At 33.1% G+C, this 25,052-nt stretch overlaps 4 protein-coding genes across 15 annotated transcripts in view; 2 read left to right on the plus strand and 2 right to left on the minus strand.

Moving 5' to 3' along the window:
- Window positions 1–22: 22 nt before the first annotated feature.
- Window positions 23–20,274, minus strand: LOC108770195 (mesoderm induction early response protein 1). Of its 7 annotated transcripts, XM_018521643.1 has the most exons (7): window positions 20,263–20,274; window positions 9,584–10,058; window positions 9,277–9,292; window positions 3,742–3,877; window positions 2,438–3,484; window positions 1,950–2,077; window positions 31–1,746 (listed from the first exon to the last, which is right to left on the minus strand). In XM_018521643.1, exons 2-7 carry the CDS (start codon window positions 9,861–9,863, stop codon window positions 1,107–1,109), a joined length of 2,247 nt encoding a protein of 748 aa, XP_018377145.1. In that variant the 5' UTR covers window positions 9,864–10,058; window positions 20,263–20,274; the 3' UTR covers window positions 31–1,106. The 7 variants fall into 7 exon arrangements, with proteins under 7 accessions (XP_018377143.1, XP_018377142.1, XP_018377139.1 ...); XM_018521641.1 differs by lacking the exons at window positions 9,277–9,292; window positions 9,584–10,058; window positions 20,263–20,274 and adding an exon at window positions 4,331–4,691 and having other exon boundaries at window positions 23–1,749; XM_018521640.1 differs by lacking the exons at window positions 9,277–9,292; window positions 9,584–10,058; window positions 20,263–20,274 and adding an exon at window positions 4,142–4,691 and having other exon boundaries at window positions 23–1,749.
- On the plus strand, window positions 6,100–8,173 carry pasi2 (Protein). The gene is made up of 6 exons (XM_018521646.1): window positions 6,100–6,220; window positions 6,499–6,594; window positions 7,016–7,225; window positions 7,305–7,434; window positions 7,527–7,858; window positions 7,965–8,173. The coding sequence occupies exons 3-6, from the start codon at window positions 7,025–7,027 to the stop codon at window positions 8,064–8,066; spliced, it is 765 nt and encodes a 254-aa protein (XP_018377148.1). The 5' UTR covers window positions 6,100–6,220; window positions 6,499–6,594; window positions 7,016–7,024; the 3' UTR covers window positions 8,067–8,173.
- LOC108770196 (mitochondrial uncoupling protein 2) lies at window positions 11,910–22,252 on the plus strand. 2 transcript variants are annotated; one of them, XM_018521645.1, is made up of 6 exons: window positions 11,910–12,149; window positions 16,294–16,807; window positions 16,941–17,062; window positions 18,928–19,037; window positions 20,748–20,963; window positions 21,107–22,252. In XM_018521645.1, exons 2-6 carry the CDS (start codon window positions 16,688–16,690, stop codon window positions 21,490–21,492), a joined length of 954 nt encoding a protein of 317 aa, XP_018377147.1. In that variant the 5' UTR covers window positions 11,910–12,149; window positions 16,294–16,687; the 3' UTR covers window positions 21,493–22,252. The 2 variants fall into 2 exon arrangements, with proteins under 2 accessions (XP_018377147.1, XP_018377146.1); XM_018521644.1 differs by lacking the exon at window positions 11,910–12,149 and having other exon boundaries at window positions 16,219–16,807.
- A 1,672-nt stretch (window positions 22,253–23,924) lies between these two features.
- The window catches only part of LOC108770202 (cytosolic carboxypeptidase 1), a 32,073-nt gene continuing 30,945 nt past the window's right edge, over window positions 23,925–25,052 (minus strand). For 4 of the 5 annotated variants that reach the window (XM_018521657.1, XM_018521659.1, XM_018521660.1 and 1 more), the window contains 3 exons: window positions 24,768–24,920; window positions 24,357–24,500; window positions 24,019–24,091 (listed from right to left, as the gene is read on the minus strand). In XM_018521657.1, coding sequence (XP_018377159.1) covers window positions 24,389–24,500; window positions 24,768–24,920 — 265 coding nt within the window. In that variant the 3' untranslated portion in view covers window positions 24,019–24,091; window positions 24,357–24,388. Of the gene's footprint in view, window positions 24,092–24,356; window positions 24,501–24,767; window positions 24,921–25,052 lie in introns of all 5 variants that reach the window. The other variant, XM_018521658.1, reaches the window with a different exon arrangement.

Consider the following 25,052-nt stretch of genomic DNA (forward strand, 5'->3'; position numbering starts at 1 on the left):
ACTGTAAGTAAAGACATAATTAAGCATGTATAATATAATAGAGCACTTAGCGTGTATGTTATTTTGTAAAAGATTAAAAAAATATTTGCAAACGTGTTAATTGATAACGTCGTAATAAACATATTAACTTTTTTCATACATCGTGTATTATAAATATATAGGAACATTCGATGAGGAGTAAAGAGGCCAACAGGAATCTAAAGAATATAATATTCAACGTTTCTAATTTAGCCTGTACTTTTTTTATATCAACACTATTTATAAATGATGAAACATAATATAATGCGTATCCAGTAAATTAGAAATATTTCGTGTTTCTTAAATAGATTGCTAGGAAAACGTGAAAATACAAACTATATAATTTTATACACAGCCAACTACTTAACGAGGGAAACGAATTGTTAGGATTGCTATTAATGCGTATTCTTTACATTAAAATAATAATGACCATGTTTCTATTAACTTTCAGTTTAACTTTATCATTCAACATTTACCAGATTTTATTTTTTATCGAACTAATAAATCATACCGTGAAGTTCCGCACGATACTTTTTACAAATTTATTGCCGATCCGCGAAGACAAATTTGTCTTCGACAAATTGAATCATGATCAATTACATATTAACTATGCAATACAATGATTTATCCATGAAAATTTACAGTCACAGTACATAATACTATTTCACTTCTCTGTCGAATACTGGCGCTCCAGTCTCCCAACAAAGTCTCATTTGAAATGCGTCCTTTTTGTATGGAATATCTCTAAGTTCATAAACGGATAGAAGAAAAATAGAGAAAGCTACAATGACCCTCGCTCGTTTTGCCGCGTTTATTTTCAATTTGTATCTTTAACCTTACATACAATATATGCTCTAATCTTTCACGCAAAAGCGCGTCCTTTCATCTTTCGTACCACTATACAACAGCGCGCACTTGCGCCAAGATTAATAATTATATTACGCGCGATACAGTATAAAAATATAATCCTTGATATTAACGAATATTATGCGTTACGACAATAGCGATGGTGCAAGTGCCGAATTAGGCACTCCGCGCAAGGACATTCGTCGCCTTTCAGGATGAACACCTGAAGGTCGGATTAGACGCTAAGGGGGCAGATGAGGTAAAATGTTCTCGGGCGAGGGTGTGTCGTGAGAATCATTGCTTCTGGATGATGTTACTCGTTGATGATAGTAATTATTCGGGACAGCAGTGGCGGCAATACTAGCAGCAGGAACGGTAGAACTAGTGGTAACTGTATTTGTCGAGCCGAGACTTGTGACCATTGCTGTGGACGTAGTGGCTGTGGTGGTATTTATCGTTATTGTTGTAATAACTGAAGAGGTAGGTTGACTTCGGGATGTTAGACCACTCCACGCTAGGGGATTTACACAACCCGAGTCAGACGAAGGACAGTCTGGATGACGAGTCGATGGTGAACAATATGTCGGTGTGGTTAAAGCGCTGGAATTACATATTGAGGACATGGTAGTCACTGCTGACGTTATTAAGGGCGGTGGTGGCGGAGGCGGTGGTGGTGGCGGTGGTGTTGGACCATTAACATCCGCCAATGGATCAATCACGTTTCCATCCCAAGCATCTGTTGATTTGGACTCGTCGTTGTTGGTCACGCTGGTACTCGATCTTTGCCGCTTGGTATCACCGTAGAGCAAACAATGAACGTTTGGTGAGCTACTGCGATCTCGCACTCCCTCTTGCTCCTCAAGGAATCGGTCCATATAGTCCCTGCTTGCGATTTAATGGTTCTGTCATTCACGTTTGCAGTAATTGTATTAACGAAAGCAATTATATTGTAAAGTGTTAATTGGGTAATGTTATTTTAGAGTGTTAGATTTAATATTTTAATAGATTGTAAGTAATATATCCATTACAAAAAGTTTTCGTGTTTTAATGTAAAGGTTTAAAATTGCGATAGAGAAAATACTCACGTGATACCGGGATGCAGAGCATATTTTTTCTTTTCTAATCGCGCTTTGTACGTAAATATGTCATGGCGCTCCGTTTTCTTCCACAAATAATAAAATTGTACTAACTCTCCGACCGATCTCGTTCTCACCTGAAGAAAGTAATGATTCACTATAAAGTTTATTGTCAAGTTTGAGTCATCACAATACAGCAACAACTTGTACGTATTAAATTAACTGTATAATATAATTATAGTGTAATATAAAATTATACATTTTAATTTCATTGGAAAAAAATTTCTACAATAGTACTTTTGTTGTACCGTACAATGGTAACGCTTTTTATACGGTTGTGAAAAAAAATTAAGCGATATAATAATATTAGCAATGCAAAATTAAACCTCAGAGAGAGTATTTTTAATTAATAAATTGGAACCATTCTATTCTTAACGTTCACTTCAATCTTTAATAATGTAAGATTTAAGGTTTAATTCTACATATATACCGCATACCTTATTTTTCTGTATAAGATGAAAATCCTTTCCGTAAGTCCGCAATCCAGATTCAAAATTATGGCATTCCTCTTCTGACCAAAGACTCACTGCATCCGTAGGAGGAAGTACATTCATTCGACGTCTTCGTAATGCTTCTTCAAGGTTGTAGCCACACTGTAGTAAGAGATACAAAGCCTGCTCGTCATCTCTAATATGTGATCCAGCCGGCAATGAACCGCCCTTTACCGCTGGAAGTTGCGCGCGTTCTAGGAACTCTTCTGTATCTTCCTCGGATATATGGCTGGGATCCCATAACATTTTATCTTCATTCTCATATGGTAACGCATCGTCGTAACGACACAAACCTTCTGGTATCGCTGCTTGGTAATCAGTACCAACCATGATTGTTTTCTTCCATTCCTCCTCGTCTGGACTGTAGTCACAATCGTCCTCTTCTTCTTCACTCTGCGGCCTTGAAACACTCCGTAACAATCTCGAACTGCCACTGCCTATTCCCGCACTGACTATCCTATCTTCTGGGCCATCGATTGCGCCACTGGCATTACCTTCTTCGATAGTGCTATCAGTAGCACTAGCTCCCCCTAAATTAACTATAACACTGCACTCAACAGCATTAGCACTTTCCGTTGTAGGCGACGCTCTATTTTTCTTCCTGCTTCCGGTTCGAATACCCGAGCAATCTTCGGCTTCGGCATCTTCATCATCGTCCTCATCGTCATCGATTCTACGTTTCCTGCTGCCAGCACTAATACTGCTATTGCCTTTTGTCGTTGATCCCACTAATGCCGCTGTCTTATCCTTTCCCTTAACCAACATTTCTGTATAGAATTGTTTAAGGTCTGGCTCATTACTGGTTGCATCAGCCTCGTCATCATCATCGTCGTCGTCTGCATCGTTGTCACCTTTGTCCGAGTAACGCTCCTGAGTCTCGGGATTACCACTTCCAGATGGTAGCAGCATGTGATCGGAACTGTTGGAATTCTCCGTCGAGGGATCACCGTATCCGTACATGGCAAGAAGATCTTTCAGTGGCATATCACCTTCCTTGCTCAAAGAGACAAAAATAGATCATTATTACATCGAGCGTACTTTATGGACTAAACATGGAATCTCACTACGAGAACGCACTTTGAGTCCAAAGTGTTGCGGAAACTTATCATAATTGTAATTATTTATGGGCTCGATTTTTTCATTTCTCAGGCTTGATCCTAGAATAGTCGGGATCAGAACTTTGTTACAAAGTGACAAATGTATAATATATAATGTGCAAAGTGTTAATATCAGATACAGCGGAGATATACCTTTTGCAAGTTGGACAACTCGTTGTGAGAATCCTCGCTACCTTCTAAGGCTTCTTCCTCGTCCAATGTTCGTTCGTCATCAAAATCATTTACCATCATTTCTGTTGCAGAACCCATATCATAATCTCGATCTGCCCTGTAAGGAACGCATACCATTAGAAGCGATAACGTTACAAACGCATTCCTTTGCTACGTTCATTCTTTTTCTACGTTCAATCTTTCTCGGTACACAAAAAACTAAGTTACAACTTCTACAGTTAGTCGCTACGTAAGTGGATGCGCACTTACATGATTCTACAATCCCTATTCACCGAGATAGGAACATAACACACAAACGGTATATACACACATCAATGCATAGACGTAGCACCGGGAGATGTATCACCACAATTGTACATACAACTACGTTCCCCAAACAGTCTGCGAGTTGTGCGAGCCTTCCAAACACGGAGACAGGAGTCGGTGGTGGTGGGTTTTTGACTTAGCTTAGTTCGACTTCGACATTCAACGTAGGCGGGATAAAGACAGGTTTACATTCGGAACGCGGCGGGTGTCTAACCTCAATCTGACGAGTCACAGTGGTACTCACAACACAGGTGTCACAGTCTTGACACCGCGGCAACTGACATTTCACGAAACGTCACAGGATTGACAGGATACCGGCCAGCCCGTCTCGTCGGATACTTCTCGTTCACTCTGTGAGACTACGCGAGTCTTTCCCTGCAGTCTTCATTCGCAGGCGACAACAAATCCCGTCTCGGCTCGGGACATACGAAAAGTCAGAGACACGTAAGGCACAACATTTCATCGAGCGGAAAAACACACGACTCGGCGACTCGCAACATCACTCAACGCATGCCACATACGGAGATCACAACTTTACGGGCGAATCAACCGAAAGACGCACACTCTCCATTATTTGTATTCGTCGCATTCATTTCCCCCCGAGCTCGAGCTTTGCATGGTGTTCAGAAAATGGACGCAGCCGAGTGCACCCGAGAGCGGCGAGAGCGGCGAGAGCGTTCAGCGTCCTTGCTTCTCGCTCCCTCTCAATCCCTCCCACGCGAAAGAGAAACAAAGCATCTGCGTACGTAATTTCAAAATCCAACGTGATTGGCTCGCGAACGTAACAAATAACTAGATGGAGGCATTTCGGCGTTCTGACAGTTTCTTTAAGAATATAAACAATTATAGCGCATTTCGATCATTATGAAAGATGTATATTTCTATCAGCGAGGACTTTGACTAGTTTTTTTTTTAGTTATTAGTTTTAGTTATTAGGGTTGCATTGAAAGCCGCTAGTTTCTGAATCTTTTCCATATGGCTCGTAAATGTCGTGAAATGGTTAGACTTCGAGCCAATTCTTGGAGTATTTGAGCAGAGTTTTCTTTCAATAGAGTTTGCAGTTGTTTATCTTCAAACTTTTTCCATTTGATCTGGCCGTTCTTTGTTGTAAATGTCACAATCGTCACTTTTGAATCGTCGAAACTAATCTCTACGTAATTTTCCATTGGAGCAGATTCACCATAAGTTTCCGCAAGCAATCGACGAGTTTCAGCTGCACTTGTTTTCAAATTAAAGTAGTGTAGAAGTATACGTCGGAAAAACAATTTATCGCGTTTCATTTTAATTCAGTAATAGAAATCAAGCACATGTAAACAAAGGATAGCGTTTGTTGACTGGATTTTAGTGGGAAATGTTCACACTTTCAAAATGACATAAGTAACAGATGTCTCTGACTACAGAATACGCAGCTAGAGGCATTTAAACGTAAACAGCGGCTAATTTAATCGGTGTTTATGTCATAAAATAATACCTAAATAATTAGATAAGATTAAAGAAATTATAACTTATTATAAGTAATTATATCTGTATTATTTTATTTAACTTCATTGAATTACTAATTTTTTAATTATTATTGAATACATATGAGAAGAAAGAAAAAATGTATATATAATTATATAATTCGAAATTTTATTTTAGACTGCCAATTAAATTAATCGGAACTTTATCGAAAATCAAAATATCTGAGATACCTTATTTTATTTGTGATATAGATTTATTAATGGTAATAACTAATAATAATAATGTTAATCAAAACGATATCCTATTAATGTTTTATTTATAAGATATACATCGATGACTATCGTAATCGCTCATATTATATTGTTATAATCACTTAAATTATGTTATGATAATTGTTCATACTTTTACAACATATGCGTATATATATTGGTGCGTTCCAAAACTCATTCTAGAAAGATACTTTGACTTTCACTCCACCCACTCCACCTGTCTTTTCATTACGTTCATTTGATACCTTCCACTCTATCTAACACATTTTAGCCATGACCGTAATAGCATACAAGCGACCCAAGCGACTGAAACAGCGTTTCGAATATTTGACAAGGCGTGTCCATTACACGAAAAATTAGTACAAAACGTTTTGCATACGCTCTAAAGCATGCAAACGCAATAAGTGAGTGCATTCATACGAATACGCGCGTGTAAATAACTAGCGTTTCTAATATTGTAGCACAAAAATCGCAAATTTGATAAAAATTACACTATGAGTCATAATATATTTGTTATTAAATTTATATTATTATTATCAGCGTATGTTTTTTGCATTTACTGCTATGATTCAATTATTGGTAATAAATTTATGCAAAAAATTGAACGTCTTTGGCAAAAAACAAAATGCTAATCACAGCGTTAATTATTATGCTGTTATTGTCTGTTTATGTGATTTTTCAGTTCCAGAAGAGGAAACAATACATAAATACATATCGTTAATCGCATTATTGTAAGGAACTTGCATAATTGATTACCTATTTAACATCTCTATAAATCGTAAGTATAAATAAACTATAGTAAATAGAATACAGTAGAACTCCGTCTATCATACTCCACATTTATGTCCATTTCTACCAATATAAGTATTAACTTCTTAGTTTAATTTTATTCTTTTCTAATTCTTAGAACTAGAAAGAGATAAAAAGCAAGTTAAAGATTAATTTAACATTCATATAATACCTATTTCTACATTGGTAGAAACAGATATTATATGAATAAGTAACAATTCTGTTAATTGATATTTACTAGATATTATCGGAACTAACAAATAGTGATAGAAAAGAGAACTATATCTACCTCTGTTATTCAAATTTGGTTATCAGAATTATCTGCTAACATGTTTGAATAAATGAAATCCTGTATTATTGAATTCTTTGTTTCATTTGATACGTTGATCATGTTTTATTTTATTTGCAAGTGGGTCAAGATGCATTATGGAAAGAAGTCTCCCAGCATGGGAACACCATCTGTATATTCCCATGTAACCACTACTCGCAGTAGTGCAAATCTCAGATCGTCAAGGTCTGCTCGCAGCGTAAAGATTCCATGGTATCAAAAACCGATAGTGACGCATGCTTACATACTCGACATTCAAAGAGGTGCTATGTTTACCGCTGTATTTTCATTGGTATGCATTTAACAAAAACAGTATTTGAAACTGCTTTCTTGTAATATATTTAAGTAATATAGAATAAATATTCTTACAGTGCCTAGCCTTTTTCACGATATGTACAGCTATTTTTGATATCTACTGTCTGTCACAAGCTGCGCCTGGCTCTACACACTATGGATATTATATCATATCATATGAATTTGTTTATGTGGGCAATCAACATAGTAAGGCCATTTGTTTATTTAAAAAAAAATTTTGTAAATATAAATTTCAAAAATTGATCAAAACATAGAATATTATTTGTTTCTTTTTCCAGTTCGAAATGCTCTGATTGTGTCTGCATTGTTCTCGATGTTGGGTGGAATAGTTATCTTTGTGACTTCTTTTATATTGATCAGAGCTCTGCGAAAAGAACATGAAAAGAGAATGGTACCATGGTTGTACAGTTTTGCCGTTTTCACAATTTTCCGATTCTTTGCTTTTATATTCTTCAGCATTGTAAATGACATGATATTTGCATATAATATCATGATGTGTCTTCTATGGATAATATTTCTCTGCGTTTCTGCATATGGTTGGCTTATCGTTTATTCTTTATATCTTGAATTATGTGATCTAACAAGATTAGAAGATCTGGCTCATTTGCGGGTATGATATATTATTAAATTAATTATATCGTAATCGTAACGTATATTACAGAAATCGTATGGTTATAAACATTAAGATTTAAATTTAAAACATGTTATTATTTCAGATTGGTACAATGCAGTCTCTAAATGCATCAACGACACATTCTATTGCCGGTTCTCGACCTACAACGCCTCATAGTGCAGTGTCAACTATGCCTGTTAATTAAATAATTATATATACGTAATACCATACAAAACTGTATACAATAGATAAAAAAGGTATTTGTATGTTTTTTGTGATCATGTTTTATAAAAAAAAGAGGAATATTATCATTTCTCTTTTTTTTACAAAGGAAACAAAATTCTTCCTATACATATATAATTTTTTATCTTAAATTTATTTTGATAAAATCGTTTTGCAGTATTTCTCTTTTTTATATAAAATTATTTCAAAAAATGGTTTTTACATATACCTTTTTTATCAATCGAATATTTAATGCATATATATACTTTTTTCGTTTTATATATATATATATACACATTTATATTTATATACAAGTAAAGTGATCAAAGTAATTCTTCAATTTAAACAAGAACACTGCCGTTGTATATAACAGACTAGTACGCACAAAGAATTTGTTAAAGTAGTTGTATACATATATATATATCTTTATATATATATTATATATATATAAAAAAAATATATACATATATATATATATATATATATATATATTGTAAGTATTTCTTATGACGTATTAACATATTCCGTCCACTTATACTGTCTTACAAAGAATAGATGAGCTTTCCTACGATATCATATTTGACTTTATAATATCGTACATATATACATAAGCTTTCTTATAATATTAAATATTTGTTATTGAAATTAATATTATATTTTACACGTTTGAAGAATATAATTATTATGCTCCTATTGCTAATATTTTTGTGATTAATTTCCAAATACATTAAAGAACAGCGATTAAAAATAAAGCTTTTATCTTTAATCAATGTATCCAATAAAGTTTTGTTTTAAAGATAAGTTAAAATTATGTTTATTGTGATTAAAGAATAACTACACAAAGGTGATATCAATAAATATAAAATTCATTTTAAAATCGTTATAAATTAAAATCTCGTAAAACCGAGTGAATCAAATGGTGCTGCTTCCATAAATCTATAAAAATAAATCTGTCAACACATTTGACAGACAATTTGTTAAGTGCCAGATAAAGACAAAGAAATATCACGCAGAAATTGATGCAAATATAATCGTATATATACAATACTTTCACAATTTTATGTAATTATTTTGGAATTATTTTTACAGTAATTTATTTACATAACTATCAGCAGTTACATTTTTGCAGATACAAATGTTTTTTTCTGAATATTTGAAGGTACAATTTTCAGCGCTATTCTCTTGTGTAGCACCTCGCATAATCAATATCTGAAAAAAGTTTGTAAAAAAAGTAATATACCGTAGAACAATGATGACGAGCAGAAAAATTTATTTTGCGCACGCTGACTATAAATTCAAGCATCACAGGACGGTATTCAAAGTCGATTCTTTGTCGTAAGTACAGTCTTACCACATATTAGTATCTTAAGATATTATTTAAGATGGTCTTGAAATAATAATGGACTATGAATACCGATCATAGTATTAAGAAATATACTTAAAGAAATATACCAATTGACGAGTGTCAGATGGAAATAGAAGTTTCATGAGTTGATTCACTCGTTTGTGCGCTAGCAGATCTTATCATTTGAGAGGAGTGCCTCGATTTCAGGGATGTTTCACTCCTGGTAGCACGATCGTCTTCAGAATCGGTGTATGATTCTTGTTGTTCACTAATAACTCGACGTCTCCTCAAGGTGTGATCTCTTGTTACTGTGTGACCGACTAACAAAATCGCTCTACCCAGTAAAGTTAACAGAAACACGCCGATTATCGACAAGACATGCCAAATTATACTAAGTGCTCCAGTAGCGACGTACATAGCGATGGCTAGACACATGATGAGGGCCGCGTGACGATAATTATCGCCATTCGCTGACACCTGAATCGCTCAGCGATGACATGATCAACGAGATATTTATTGTGATATAATCTGCTAGATTCACGTACGACTCGTGCGAGTTGTATTTTGCAATTTACTTCACTTTTATAAGATACAGGGGCAGTTTGATAAGTCAGTGACTTTTTGAAAAGACTACTTTTGAAAAATTAATAAAATTTTAGTTTAAAAAAAAATTAAAAGGAGTCACTGACTTATTAAACTGCCCTCGTGTGTATCGCATGGAGACACAAATGCGTTTTCATTCCTTATGCCTATCTTCTCATTCCTTTTTCTCATTCCTTATGCCTTCTCCGATACAACTTCGGGTGGCAAGGCATTTGTGTCCTCAATATAAGTAAGCACATCAAAGCGAATAATAATGCACAGGCGGCCAAAGCTCAAAGACAGACGAGATTCATATGAATGAACACTTGGACATATTACAAATATGATGAGATCATAGTTTCCTGAATGTTGACAATGCTTTCATTGAAATTGTCTTCTATGATTTCCCTTTTTTTTTAAATCGGTCTTTAGATGTAAATAATTATATGGATGACTTAACAAACTGAGGAAGAATTAACTTAATTATGATAAATTTTTTAATAATGACCGGTATTCATAGTCCGTTCTTATTTCAAGATTGATGTCTTAATTTATATCTTAAGATGCTAATATGCGGCTCTGTAATTGACATCTTAATCCTGTGCTTAAAGCTTTTAAATATAAGAACCAAATATGAATACAACACTGCTATTGCAGTAAATCCAATAATTAAACTCTCTTGTTTATAAACAACTGAGCAAAGAGAGATTATATAAAGTCTCTACTCTTATCCTTGAAGGACGTTTCTACGACAATTTTCTTTAAATTTAAAAACGTTGTGTAATTCCATCATTGTAAAATAATTTTATCAAAAAGCAATAAATGCTTAATAAGTTTTTAATGTCTTATCCTTTTAATTTACTTTTTCTGAGACTCAAAAAGCAAAAATTATTTTTGTAATTGTGTGTTAATTGTTTCAATTTATTAGATGTAAAAAAAAATATTCAGAATATTGAAGTGTAAGCTTAAAAAATCAATAAAAAATTATTATGTTACACTGTAATAAAATTAAAGTCACTTTAATATTTTTATATTTGAGTGATATAAGCTCGTATAAAAGTTTTTGAAATGATGGTATAACATTAATAAATTATTAAGAGATATTGAAAGGTCAAAGTATGAAAACAGCGGTGTTACGTATTGCCGTTCCAACTGTTCCAATCAACTGGATTGGATGAAGTGATGAAAATATGCAACTTGTTGCTGTCATAAAAATATTTAATATACCGGTCTAACATATAAATGCTGGTAAAAGACTTAATTAACTAATTATTTATCTCTAATGATAAATTATAAGTGAAATATATGTATTTCAAATATATCTATAACACTAATTTACTTTATAGATATATTTTTTACTCTTTGCACAGATAAAGTGAATTTACGCCTCATAGAAGATAAACGAATATTTAAAAAGCATTAAAAACCGCTAATAAGGACAAAAGTATAATTACAGTTAAAAATTATTTACGTTCTGTATTTTTGTATTATTTGTCAAATGTATTTCTGTCAAAATCAATATAATGCTATTACATAAGAATTAGCAATGTTTTTATTGCGTAACGTTACGAGTATACGCTATGAGTGTATTGTTTAAAGCCTTTGAAATGCAAGCAGCTGACGTCGCGAAATGTCATTAAATATATTTAACTTTGCTGCATGAGTTGGAAATATAATACGCGAGACGGATGATTCGCTTAGTTTAATTGAACTTTATGAGCATAATTTAACGTTCAGGGTAAGTGAAAATTTTTTACTACCCCTTTTTCTTTTATCTTTTTTAATTAATGTATTTCGTATTCTCTCTTATCTTTTTTTTCTTATTCCTTGACAGAAAGTCCAATTTGCTATCAAACGTTCTTCTAACTTGATTCTCTCGACGTCCCCATAAAGGGGTTGCAGACTCACCCTCGCGAAGAAATCACCCGGCTGATCGCGACCGCCATTCACCGCCATCGCGCTTCTAGAAATTATCGATTTCCGCAAGCTCTGCGTTCTTTGGTGGGAAATGACGCCGTGAACGACTATCCATTGGGCAGCATCGACTTTGATCTTCCTCCATTGGTCGGCGAGCCGGTATAAACGGTGCTTTCTCGCAACTCCTTTCAGTTGTGTTGTTGCCTACTTACTGTACACTTGGTAAGTGATCAATGATTTATATTGTTATTGTTCTTGCCTTTTTACAATTTGCTAATTCATTAACGCTGCGCAATTAAACGGTATATCCTGCTATTTTCATTTCTATTTACATATAATTTCCATTTACCTCATCAAATGGTTTTTTTCCTCATCAAACCCGAAAAACCTCTTCACCCTTTGATTTGTTAATGTACTAAACAGATGAGTCATAAGTATGTCTTAAAATTTCATATTCCTGGATAAAAAGGAAGAACAAATGTAATTATCAAAGCAAGATTCTCTTGCTCAGGCATGTGTGGAAAATGATGGACATTTTGAGTATCTTTTATAAACAAAAAAATATCTAAAACTTTTAAATTTAAATAAAATCATTATTTGATACTACTGTATTTGTCCATTATTTCGATAACGAGAAGCGTTTGCGACTTAATGTTAATTCGTAAGAATATTTGTTCTTCCTTTTTATCTATGAGGAACACCTTCACAAAATTTTAAAGCATTTATGACTCATCTATTATTATCTACTGTTTATCAAGAATGTTATAATTGTATTAGACAGGAAATTATCCTTTTATTAGCGAGTATTTAGACAAATTCGTCGCGTTTTATTAACGCTTTTTAAAACTGATTATGCCTTATGAGTCAATAGCCAGATATTGAAGTAACATGATTATGTTGCGACAACAGTATATACTGTGTGCGTCTGGCATATCCTACCATTATTTTATCATGGGATTTAATCATTCGTTGGAAAATCAATAACCGCACACATTTGGATTGTAAATGATATTTTGTGATTATCATATCGAATCCGCAAAACACGATAGCTAATTGCATATAATATAAATCGATTTGTAATATAAATTATTACAGACAATTTTCTGTATGTTTATGTCCGATTGTTTTGACCGTATTAGAGATATCTATTAGAATTAGATGTTTCTATTGTGTATAATGAAAGATGTAATAAATATAAAATTAAATAAAATAATTAAAAAATTGTAAAAAAAACTTTTAAGAAACGCGGTTCCGATTTAATCAACTCGTCATGATTTAAATTTCTGATTTTTCCTAAAACTTAATAATGGCTACGAAATAAATAGCACATATTAGACTAATTACAATTAGCGTTGATCAACGTTATTCGTAACATACAAAAAATTGAATTGTTCTCTTCAAGTTGCAAATTGCAATCAGAAGTTTTCCCCTGCACCAATCAGCATCGTTTTATGTAAAAACATATTTGCGAGTCGGTGGCTTTGCGAGCAATTTAGCGGGATGCAAATTGCGCTAAAATGTTCGAGGAGAGATTCTACTTCGTAGAAGAGAAATGACGGAAAATTAGAAACGCTGCATCTACGTTTCGTGATGTATTGTGTTTGCATTACATCGATTCCAAAACGCCCACTCCGCGATATACGGCAAATAAACTGGTAGTACTTTCGCGTGCGATTTTCATTTTACTTCATCGCACATGACTCATGTTATTATCATCCATCGATCCCGATTCTCGCGACTTGAAGCGGAGAGTTCTTCGAAAAATAATGCATGAGCTCGAACTTGACCCAGACTGAAATAATCGGATTGAGTCAAGCAATGGTCCCGTAAAAAGAAGAATTAAATTACGATTTTATGTAAACTGATATAATTTCGAAAAAATAAAAGGGGAAAAGAAACATGAGCTAAAGTTTTGATATTAAAACAAAACTTATACACAAAAAAATGTCATTCTATTATTAAAAAAATTATTACTTAATTTACTTTTTCTTTTAAGTAATGGTTATCTTTAACAAAGAATATTTCTTGATAATAGTCTTAAAATATACTTACTCATACATTTTAACAAAGAAAACTTATTATCATGCACTCAAAATAAAAATTTATCTTTCCTTTTTAAAATATTCTAAAATTTTATCAAAGAAGCGATTTTATATAATAAAAAAATCGAATTTGTTGTAATTTGATAATTTTGATTGAAGTATTAAATTTTATTATTAGTATTCAAAATATATTTTGAATAATAATAATTTAATGTTTGTAATGATATATTTGTGAATATATGAACTTTTGAAATATTTGAAACAAATAATTAACATTTAAATACAGTATTTTTCTGTGTGTATACATACACGTATTTTAATTATTATAAATTACATAATGACGGAAAAAATTCTACGTTGGAGAACAATGCTAACAATATCTCACGATTCTGTTCATATGTACATATGTATTCCGTGCTTTTTTATCAACATGATAAGGAAAATCAATACTAACCTTTTATTTCACTTCGACGTATTTTCGCAAGGATACTACAAAAGTTCCGCATTTTTCGAAGGCTATCTTGATTTCTTTAAAAAGATAGCAACAAGCAAATAATTAATTGTTTATATGCAATTGAAAAAAGAATCTGATTTAATTTAATTTACATTATGCCAGTGACAAAATTAAATTATTCAAAATTTAAATTATACAAAAATTACGTATGATATAAAAAATAAATTACCTCGAAATAATTTATCGAATAACTTCTGATCTCAGCAAATTTTATTAAGTTTTCCAAATTACATTTAAAAACATAAAGTTCAATGACAGTTCAAAAATAAAACTCTGCTATCGCTCGCAATGATAAACGCTTGTGACGTTGCGGAGGCACGGCACCAACGTGGTGCCTAATTCGTTATGCGGTGAAAATGATTCAACGTGGACTTTGCACTATGTCGTCTTTACGAGAATGACGACGGTTATTCTCTCTCACAGTTTCTATTAACAAATTTCAAAACGCACGAGCGCGTTTGACGATTGTTGGACTATGTACTGGAACTTTCAGTCCGTCTATTGCGTAATCAGCTAGCTTAACGGGATTTGACCAATCAAGTAGTCCTCATATAAATCATTTACGAAGTCAAAGAAAGAATAGAATACTACTAGATCACATCGAATGATGCTAGCTCTCTCTCTCTATTTATCTTTTAAATTTATGTTTTAAAAAATGTAGAAACTTGAAATTTACTGACGCGACGCTTTCCTCATATTGAGTGAATAATTACATACTCACGATGCACTGATTTCACTATATAATTGTTCGTTTAAACTCAATAACAGATTAACTAGTTGCAATTGATATTCAATAAACATTATTCTACGAAGTAAAATAATCGGACAAAGTCTGCTCACTTCGTCGCGTTCTTTGAACCTTCATTTATTTAATCTACTTATTTATATTTCAACATCTAGACGACACAAAATATAAACATACGATTGCTAGCATTGCGACTTCAATTACTTTTGCGGCTTCTTGTGTATAACACCGTATCAGAGTAAACGATTAATTATTATAATCACAAATGAAGACGCCGATCTCTAAGCCTCTCTCCTCGGTATTGGCAAGTCACCAAGCTGACCAAAGTTCTCTCCTCATCTACGACGGTTTATTTCGGTACCCAAGCAAGATTCTTCTGGAGGGGCAGAAACGAGAATACGTCTAACACTTCTACATTACGCTTCTACGACACGATCGTAAGAAATCCGTTGTAAACGTAATTAAGAGGCACGTGCATAACGACGCCAGCAGACGAATCTTGCTCGGTATCAATCGCGATTAGCGATTAACGATAATTACAGTATATCATTACAATGACTCGATAGCCAGATATTCCAGGATTTCACCGCGTGTGCGTGGTTCAAGATGATAACACGATATATTCACATAAGAGTGGATTTTTGACACCGATTAATAGTCTCGAGACAATTAATCGCCTTGTTCAATGATCGTTGATCTTCGATACTTGCGTAATTGAATATGCTACCTTCGGTCGCGACGCAATATACTTTTACGCTTATCAGTACCCCAATTCTGTAACTCTTGATGATAATTCGGTATGTTATCACTAGGGCAGCTTTTTTACTATACTGTATAATATATGTGTAACTATAATATAACGATACTGCCGTTAAAGAGTTACAGAATCGGAGTACACCCGCTTTATTTTGTGGAATTAGAATCGCACTATATAGTACTAACTCTCTCGTGGGATAAAAGCAACGGCTGTCAGTTTAGCGGCGACAGTCGATCACGTTCGCATCGAGCGGATTGTTTCTCGTATCAGAATACTGTACGGCGTTCTTTTGCATCATTTGTTCACAGGAGAATAGTATGTATAAAGAAGTTCACCATCAAGAAATCAAACACGAGTGCTCGCGATCGGGAGGACTCCACGCGTATCCCGATCACTTTAGGGAAACGTATCTTTAAGAACACCAGTTGAATCCATGAAGATCTGAAAGTTCCTGTCCTCTGGTAGGACTTTGTATATAATGTACATAGGATCATTTGCCTAATAAAAAGAAATCCCGCTGGAAGGAAACGAGCGAGTTCAAGGGAGAAATTACTGTCACGCTGAAGAAATTAGCCAATTTATCCAAGAATCCTGCACCATCCTTCACGAGGCATCCACGCTCACTTTTAACAGCACGCATCAGCAGTAATAAGAGGGAAAAAGATCTTGGAAGAGAAAAAGAGTGACCGAACAGCGGAAATCATGAAGCAAGGAATGTCGGACGACTTTTCACTTGGCGTGAAATTACTTACCGCAGGCACCGCGGCCTGCATCGCCGATTTAGCCACCTTTCCGTTGGACACCGCCAAAGTCAGAATGCAGGTGAGCTAAGTAATAATAATTGTACTTGAATTATATCCTTCGAAATAATCGCGTGTTATCTCGTTGCGTCTTTTTATTCACCGTTCTAGAAATCGAATTATTTCTTTCACGATCGAAATGATTTTTCTTCAAGATCGCGGGAGAAGGCCAAGCCCTGTTGCTGGCATCAGCGGAAGGATCGGTCTTTGCAGTAAGAACGAGCCAGCCAGGATTGTTCCAGACCGTCGCAAACATCGTCAGATACGAAGGCGCAAGGTACGTTGTTCGTTATCATAATAGTAATTTAAGAGTCGATGGTAGGTAGAACAACTTTATTTGCGCTATTAATATTTGAACATAATATTGTAATATGTACAGAATCTGTAAACGCAGGACTTCCTCTTGCCTAAGAGTGATAATTCAATTTAAAGCTTATAGAAAATATTTATAGAGCAATCGCTCGTTGATTATAATAACTATTTTATATTCAGCTGTCGCTCTCTCTGAAATAATAAAACGTGCGGTACTTTTTTCGTAATACACAACTATTATTAACCAGATTTCTCGTTTCGGCGTGTGTCAGATTGAGCTGATTAATTTTTTTGTCGTTTATTAATTAAATTACACGTATAAATATACTGAATATAAAAAATCGATTAAAAATTAATTCCGAATACAATTTATTAAATGTGTAACTTAAAAATTTTTATATATAAGTAATCACAAATTATGTGTTCAGTTCAAATATAAAAAATATACTTATTTATATTTCTTTTGATACTTCAATGGTTTATAATAGATATTTATATTTATATCACATAGAAAAGCCTCATTTAAAAAAAGCGACTGATTAACTTAACTTATTTAACCGGTTTTCATGTATTGTTAGTAAAGAGAGGATTGATGAGAAAATGTTTGCGGCTTATCGTGTTTTCATTAAATTTTGCTCGACATCTGGCACATGTATGTACAATAACTGCTTGTTTTAGAAAACTTTCTAGACTGTTACGATTAATCTCCGAATAAGTATGATTTTTATTTCATCCTCCAGTCAGATGCCATGGACAAGTACTCACTCACGTAGAACAATTTTTGCATAAGCAAAATAGATAAAGGAATGCAACTACTTTCCAAGGATTACACATTATATCCGATGAAGATCGAAATGTATAAAACGAAACAAGTACTTATAAGTTTAATGAGACTTGTCGATGATATTGCCTGTATCAATTCCTCTTACCGTTTTATTACTTTTACGGATTATTCTTTTACTTGTATTTTGCACGGGTTGTCTTTCGCATCTCTTTTTCCGTTATTCGAAAAATTAACCAAACTGTTCTGTTTCGTTTCTTTTGTACAAAATATTTATATATAAATTTCCAATTAATTTGTACAATAAAAAGAATTCGTGACAATTGATACGTACAAACGTGGATACGTGATGCTTTGCGTAAACTTTTTTGTACGGCGCATAAATCACGAAATTCCTTCCTATATCTTTTGATAATGGTTTCTCCAATGAAGCTGCTTATAAAATTTCGAAAGACAACCTGCTTATCCCTCTTACACATCTCTTCGCGATATATTTCTCTTAAGTTCCACGTAGTTTCTCTCTTTCCTTTCTTACTTTCTCTTTTTGATTTTATTTCATTTACTTTGTCTATATATTTATATAGTAATGACTTACTTTCCCAATCACCGATGTCTTCTTCCTCTCTATTTTTGAATGTGATACAACATTAAAATGCGCGGTCAACGTGACAAATAATGCACGCTCTCTCTTAGTTATTTCTCAGCTCTCGAATTACTTATCTTTTCTCTCGCGCGTCTTCGAACTGTAAATCACTTTATTAACGAGTAATATTGACTTTCGCTTCAAAGCATTAATATATAGGATATCTATATATTGTAAAAAAAAACGAGGTACGAAATCGCGCGGATAGGAAAAAGGCGAAGAGAAAAAAAGGAAAAATTACGCAATATTTGCGTAAAAAAAAGCGAATAATATTTTTTTAAAAAACATTGAGATATAGAGAGAGAAAGAGAGAGAGAGAGAGAGAGAAATGTGTACAAACGATACCCTGGAAACGAGTTTGAGGGTGAATTGTGAGGGCGGTGTGCTTGAGCGAGGGTGGTTACAGGAGCCTGTACGGAGGTCTATCCGCGGGACTCCAGAGACAGATGTGTTTCGCCAGCATACGGTTGGGCCTCTACGACAGCGTGAAGTCACTCTACGCTGGAATCTTCGACGGTACAGCCAACAAACTCCTAACTTTTGATATAAATATATCTTCTATGATATATACGAGAGTAGCCGCGCGCGTTACAATTTCAACAATTTCTTAAACGCGTGTATAATATACATTCATACATCTTATACGTGTACAATAAAACGTTTTGTCATATTAATAACACACATAACATGCAAACATACGTATCGGTATTAGACGATATATTTAATGAATTATAATTGTAAAATTATATTTGAAGTATATTTTTATATACTCATAAATATTCTTTGACGATTAAATTCTTGCCAATTATCTTAACAATTTTAACATTGGAGAACCTAAATACTAAAAAAATAGTCAAGAATGACGGTTAATAACAAATGTCTAATATCGAATGTCTAACATTATATATACATAGACACGCATATTCATATCGACACTCGCTTTATCACGATGAAAACTCTCGTAAACTTTACGCACGAATCGTCTAGGATCGTCTTGATACGTTCCTCGTTCTCATTTCTGTCGTTTTTGAAATTGAGAAAGGTGGAAAGGAAGGAAGTGAAAGAAAGTTAAAGTATACAGTTAGAAAATGGAAATGGGAGAGCTAAAAGATTGAATATACAGCAAAGGCGAGGATTTGAACATCTTTTGTAACTCTTACTCTCTGCATTGAATAATCGTGAGACTATTATATATTTATGTATTTTACTCCATTTACATTCGCAAAAAGGAAGTTTTAATTCCTTAAAATACGGTATTTAAACTGTTTTCTTTTTACAAAGTTTTTTAAATACATTTGCTACAAATATATTTGCTTGGATGTAATACAATAATTTATCTTTGATGTATTGCTGAGACTTTTCTAAAATTTTGCTCAATTAAACATGTTTGTATAGTCTTGCGATTCAATCGCTATGTCTACTCTTCTGATTTTTCGGTATCATTATGTTCGTGAATTTTATATTTTATTTTTAAAAGTTCTCAAAAACGTGTGTAAAAATTAATTTGCAGAACTGAATGGATTATTTATAGTTCGTTTGTGTGTGCATCAATATAATGCATATTCCAAAATGTTTTTTTCCTAATCTTAAGTTGCATTCAATTCTGAATTTTTACATTTATCGATGATTTAAATGTAAATTATATAATTCATGTTAATCTAAAATAATCTATTGCAACTATTAAATTTATTTTGTTTCTGAGCATATCCAAAGTATCAATAACTCTGTTAAAAAATAAGACTTTTATTAAACAAAAAATTTGCATCTATATACATCCTGTGCTGCGGCTTAAATAGGCTTATTTACTTTCTTTGAAAAAATAAGACATGATAAATTTATACGCAAATATAATTTCAAATTTAAAATAGAATTTCGAAATTGTATCCTTTTTCAATATTTACAGAAGATTTAATTAATTTGTTTTCATTATCTTGATATAATAATCGACAAGTTAATTTTTATTTTTGAGATCGCTCGCGGTACAACATCATCGGTTCTCTATAATAATTTATCATTTATTATTAATGTCAAGCTAATTGTGAAAAGCTTACTAACGCTTATGAATATTAAAGACATTAAATTAACCGATATTGATCGTAATTGATGAACATTAAATGAGAGGTAAAAAGTAATTGACGCACAATTTGCGTCGATTTTATATCGCTTCTTAATTCTTAAATTATCTGTCAGAGACTAGTTCTTCATCGTGCATTTTTATTTCAACAGGTAACAATAAGATCGGTACATCGATGAACATTGGCGTACGTGTTGCCGCGGGAATCACGACGGGCGCTTTGGCAGTGATGATCGCTCAGCCGACCGACGTCGTTAAAATCCGCATGCAGGCTGGGAATAATGGGCGATCATCGGTAAGGTATAGCTCCACTCTGCAGGCGTACAAGAGTATCGCTAGTGGAGAAGGCGCGAAAGGTCTTTGGAAAGGTGAGTCTTCCTATAGAGTAGAAATATTTTTAATTTTAGAAACTTCTTATATTATTTATAGAATTGTTTAAAGATTGCACAAACAGTAGATAAGACATTTTTGCAATATCATGGAAAGTAATTCTCTATTTCGTCACACATAGGAACCATGCCGAATGTCTCACGGAACGCTATCGTGAACGTGACGGAGATAGTCTGTTACGACATCATCAAGGACCTCATTCTGGTTAGCGGTTATCTTCGTGACGGAATACCGTGTCACTTGACCGCCGCGACCGCCGCAGGACTCTGCACCACCCTGGCGGCAAGTCCCGTGGACGTCGTGAAGACGCGTTACATGAACAGCGCCGCCGGCGAGTACAAGGGCGCGATAGACTGCGCTATCAAGACCTTCGTCCAGGAAGGTCCCACCGCGTTCTATAAAGGTTTCGTGCCGAGTTTCTCGCGTCTGGTATCCTGGAACATCGTATTGTGGGTGACCTATGAGCAGATAAAGTTGCACATGAAGAAGCTATATGGCATCGAGTGAAGTCCACGATTACTTACCAAACCCAATTATTCTGCCGAACCAGCGCGAAAATCGGTATAATCCATTTCTTACCTGTGTTACCTTGTCGAAATTCATACTTCCGTATGAATATTAGCGTTCGTTTAAATAAACATATGAGTCAAACGTAGATAGACTGAAAGCTTGATATTCCAAGATGCAATTTCAGTCGATGATAATGAATATCCTCTTATTACTGCTTCTTTATTGTCCGCTTTCCTAAATGCAAGTGTGCGCACACGGTGTTTATCGTCGAATCATTCAACGATAGGAGATTAATCGTAGATCAACAAAAATTATTTGCACCGTTGGAAATAGTAAATAATAGCAGTAGGAGCTACAATCTCATTCAGTACTTTAGTTACTTTAGTTTTTATATAAATGTGCACATGCGACGTTACACCAAACAATTAAGAACAGTAAGAATTTTTTTAGCAATTTGTATAAAACAAATTTTAATTTCGTCAGAAAGCTTTATATATTTATAATAAGGCGTTAGGCTGTTTTAAGATGGATTATACAATGATTACGCAAATCGTTAACGCGCCAAACAGACAATAATGTTATCGAAATTCATTCCGATGTTTTTACTTAAATCTCTCTTTATATTAGTCTCTTGAGAAACTGTGATTACAAAATAACGAATCTTCTTTTTAGCGTCACTTTAACTGATCATTTATGAACGTAGCGTGTAATTTTTGCATACAATATAATTTCGATTCGGTTTACAATTTATACTACAGAGCACAATTTATATCGTCAATCAACGATTTTTTTAAACTATATTGCCATATACTAAGAAAAATATTAATTTAATTGTTTTTATTTCTTTCGTTGAAGAATATATGTATTTAAGCAAAATATAATATATGTTTGACTTAAATACATACATTCATCATCAATAAAGACAAACTAAATTAATTTAATTAAATGAATAATTGTTTTTTCAATGTACGAATAATTTAGTCTACGAGGAGCATTTGAAGAACCTTTATTATAGAAAAAATTATATATTGTAGAAATATTTGTTATTTATAATGAAATACAACAATTGCCAACTCTCATAGAATGATGATGCGATTTGAGATACAATTCGCACGATATATCCGTATCATCGAATTTCGATGACAAAAACTATTTGGTCTTAAAATAATATATATGAGTATAGTGTACGCACAAGTATACATGACTGATTATGCTTAATTGGATACGACATGTTTCTATCAAGAATTACATTTTTCTAAAAATTTGTTTGGAGTAATAAAGAAATAATTCCGTTAAATAGTAATACAAGCAATAAGTAACACCGCCTGCAAAGCGCTCAAAAAATATACAAACGCTTTTTAACGCTTTGTAGATGCTGTGTGCTATTTGAGAATATCCTCATAAATTCTGCAGTATAAAGTTACATAAAATGTCGAATGTAAATTGTTTCTTATCAGAATTTAAATACTAATATTAATGTATTAGTATTAAACATTGTGTGCGATGTTATATTTATATTTAATTACTACAATATTGTAGTATTATGTAATATAAATAATCATTTATTTTGACATCATTCAACATATTACGTATTGATTCGCACATTATTATAAATCATCTTATCAATTTTTTAAGTTTCTTCATTAATTATCGTGTGTGTGTTCAGATTATTGTGCAGTACATGTCACGGCATGTATACTACACTGGAAATGCCTATTTTAAAAAGCAACGTAATAATAGCCGAAAATTACAAAATTTACAATAAGCGTTATATTGATACGCATGTAAAGATTTCATCGAAAACTTAATCCGTGGAACACAAATAATTACTTTAGGAAGTCTTAGGGAAATCTTATAAATTTACAGGGAATCATAACTCATTAACATTTATTTCCTATATTTATATAATTATGTGTACAAAGTATAGAGCGAGGTACCGTGTCAGGGAATGATACAGTTCCCTATTTATTTTTGGTATTATCTAAATCTATTTTGCCTTTCAAGAGACAATTCAAATTTCCCAAAAATGTAAAGCTTTCTAAATGTCATTGTTTTATTACTACTTAGATCTTAGATGATAATTTTATGATAAAATTTCAACTTTCAAGAATTTTATTTCGAAATTGAATAATTATACGCGGCCATACTTAAATAGTATTAAATCACATATTAAATAATCTATAACAAACATAATCTTGTTTATTATGGAACATAATTTACGAAATATTGATGTCCAAGATATGTACAAATAGACTTTACGATATGTAGATAGTATTTTCATAGAGAATAGCTTTAAATGTTTGTTACGAGTTTTAAATAAATATTGTTTGAAATATTTCTTTTCGTGAAATATTATTTCGTACTATACTATAATATTTTATTCAGAATAGAAATAATTTTTGTATTAAACTTTAAATTTATAAGTGCACGAGAGTAAATATTTGTAATCAATTTTGTTGTTAAAATAGCTGTTCTCATATTTGACTGAGGTGTAGTTCCTTAAGTTTCAAGATCGGAATCATTGGATTCACTACTGGAAGATATGTCGTTGTCCATGCATCCTGATTCCACGGGAATATGTTTCTCCACAGGAATTCTAAAAAGAGTAACAGGCACAATTAACAAGAAACATATTGAATGATAAGCTAAATAAGCGAACTGTCGATTAACTTCAAGAGTAATGGATGTATAAATTAAATGACAGCTCTTTTCGCTTTACTACCTATTATTAGTTTACAGAAACATTGTTAGTTTGATTGATAACGAAGGAAAAAACAACATATATGTTGATACAGAACAATTTATAGCGAAAGCATTAAATTAACAATGCGCGCACACGAATGGTCACACACAAATCTTGCCTTATAATACAATTGTTTATTTATCTCATTTGCTAAGAAAACGCTGTGGTATGATGTATAGCATGTTTATCTTGAATGCATTTCGGTATCTTCCGTGACTTTCGTAAAACACACATTCTCGGACAACAGGCTTGCTCTGTTGATCTATATATTGAATAATATATCATTCTGTAAAATCTTTTATAGCCCGTAGGAAGTTAAAACTTAGAAAAATTATTCTTTTCAAAAACGATCTTAGAAAATAATTTTGCCGATTAAATACAGTCCCTGGAAGTACATTTTCTTCTAAATATTTTGCAAGTTTTTTTTTAAATATAAGTGTTTTATCTCAATCAAAGGTATTTCAACAAATTTATATTTAAGTCAATTTATACCGTAAAAATGAATTAATAACAACAAATTTGCACGTACTTTCCGATGGCCCAATCGTCACCGCCATCCTTCATCATCGATAAAGCTTGGCAGAAATCTCTTCCAATGGCTTTGAGATGCTCTGTGTCGAGATGTAATCCCGCCAATACGCCTTGATCGCATCCACAAAAACTGCTTTCCATCGTGTAACTTCTGTTTGAAAAAACATTAAAGTGTAAACGAGACATAGTGACATTTTTTTCAATTACAACATCGCGGTATCAATAATATTGACTTTTATAAATGTGAATACAAAAAGAAACGTTTCACCAAGTTAATGTTAAT

This window comes from Trachymyrmex cornetzi, unplaced genomic scaffold, assembly GCF_001594075.2.
Source record: "Trachymyrmex cornetzi isolate Tcor2-1 unplaced genomic scaffold, Tcor1.1 scaffold99, whole genome shotgun sequence".
Classification (NCBI taxonomy): Eukaryota; Metazoa; Arthropoda; class Insecta; order Hymenoptera; family Formicidae; genus Trachymyrmex; species Trachymyrmex cornetzi.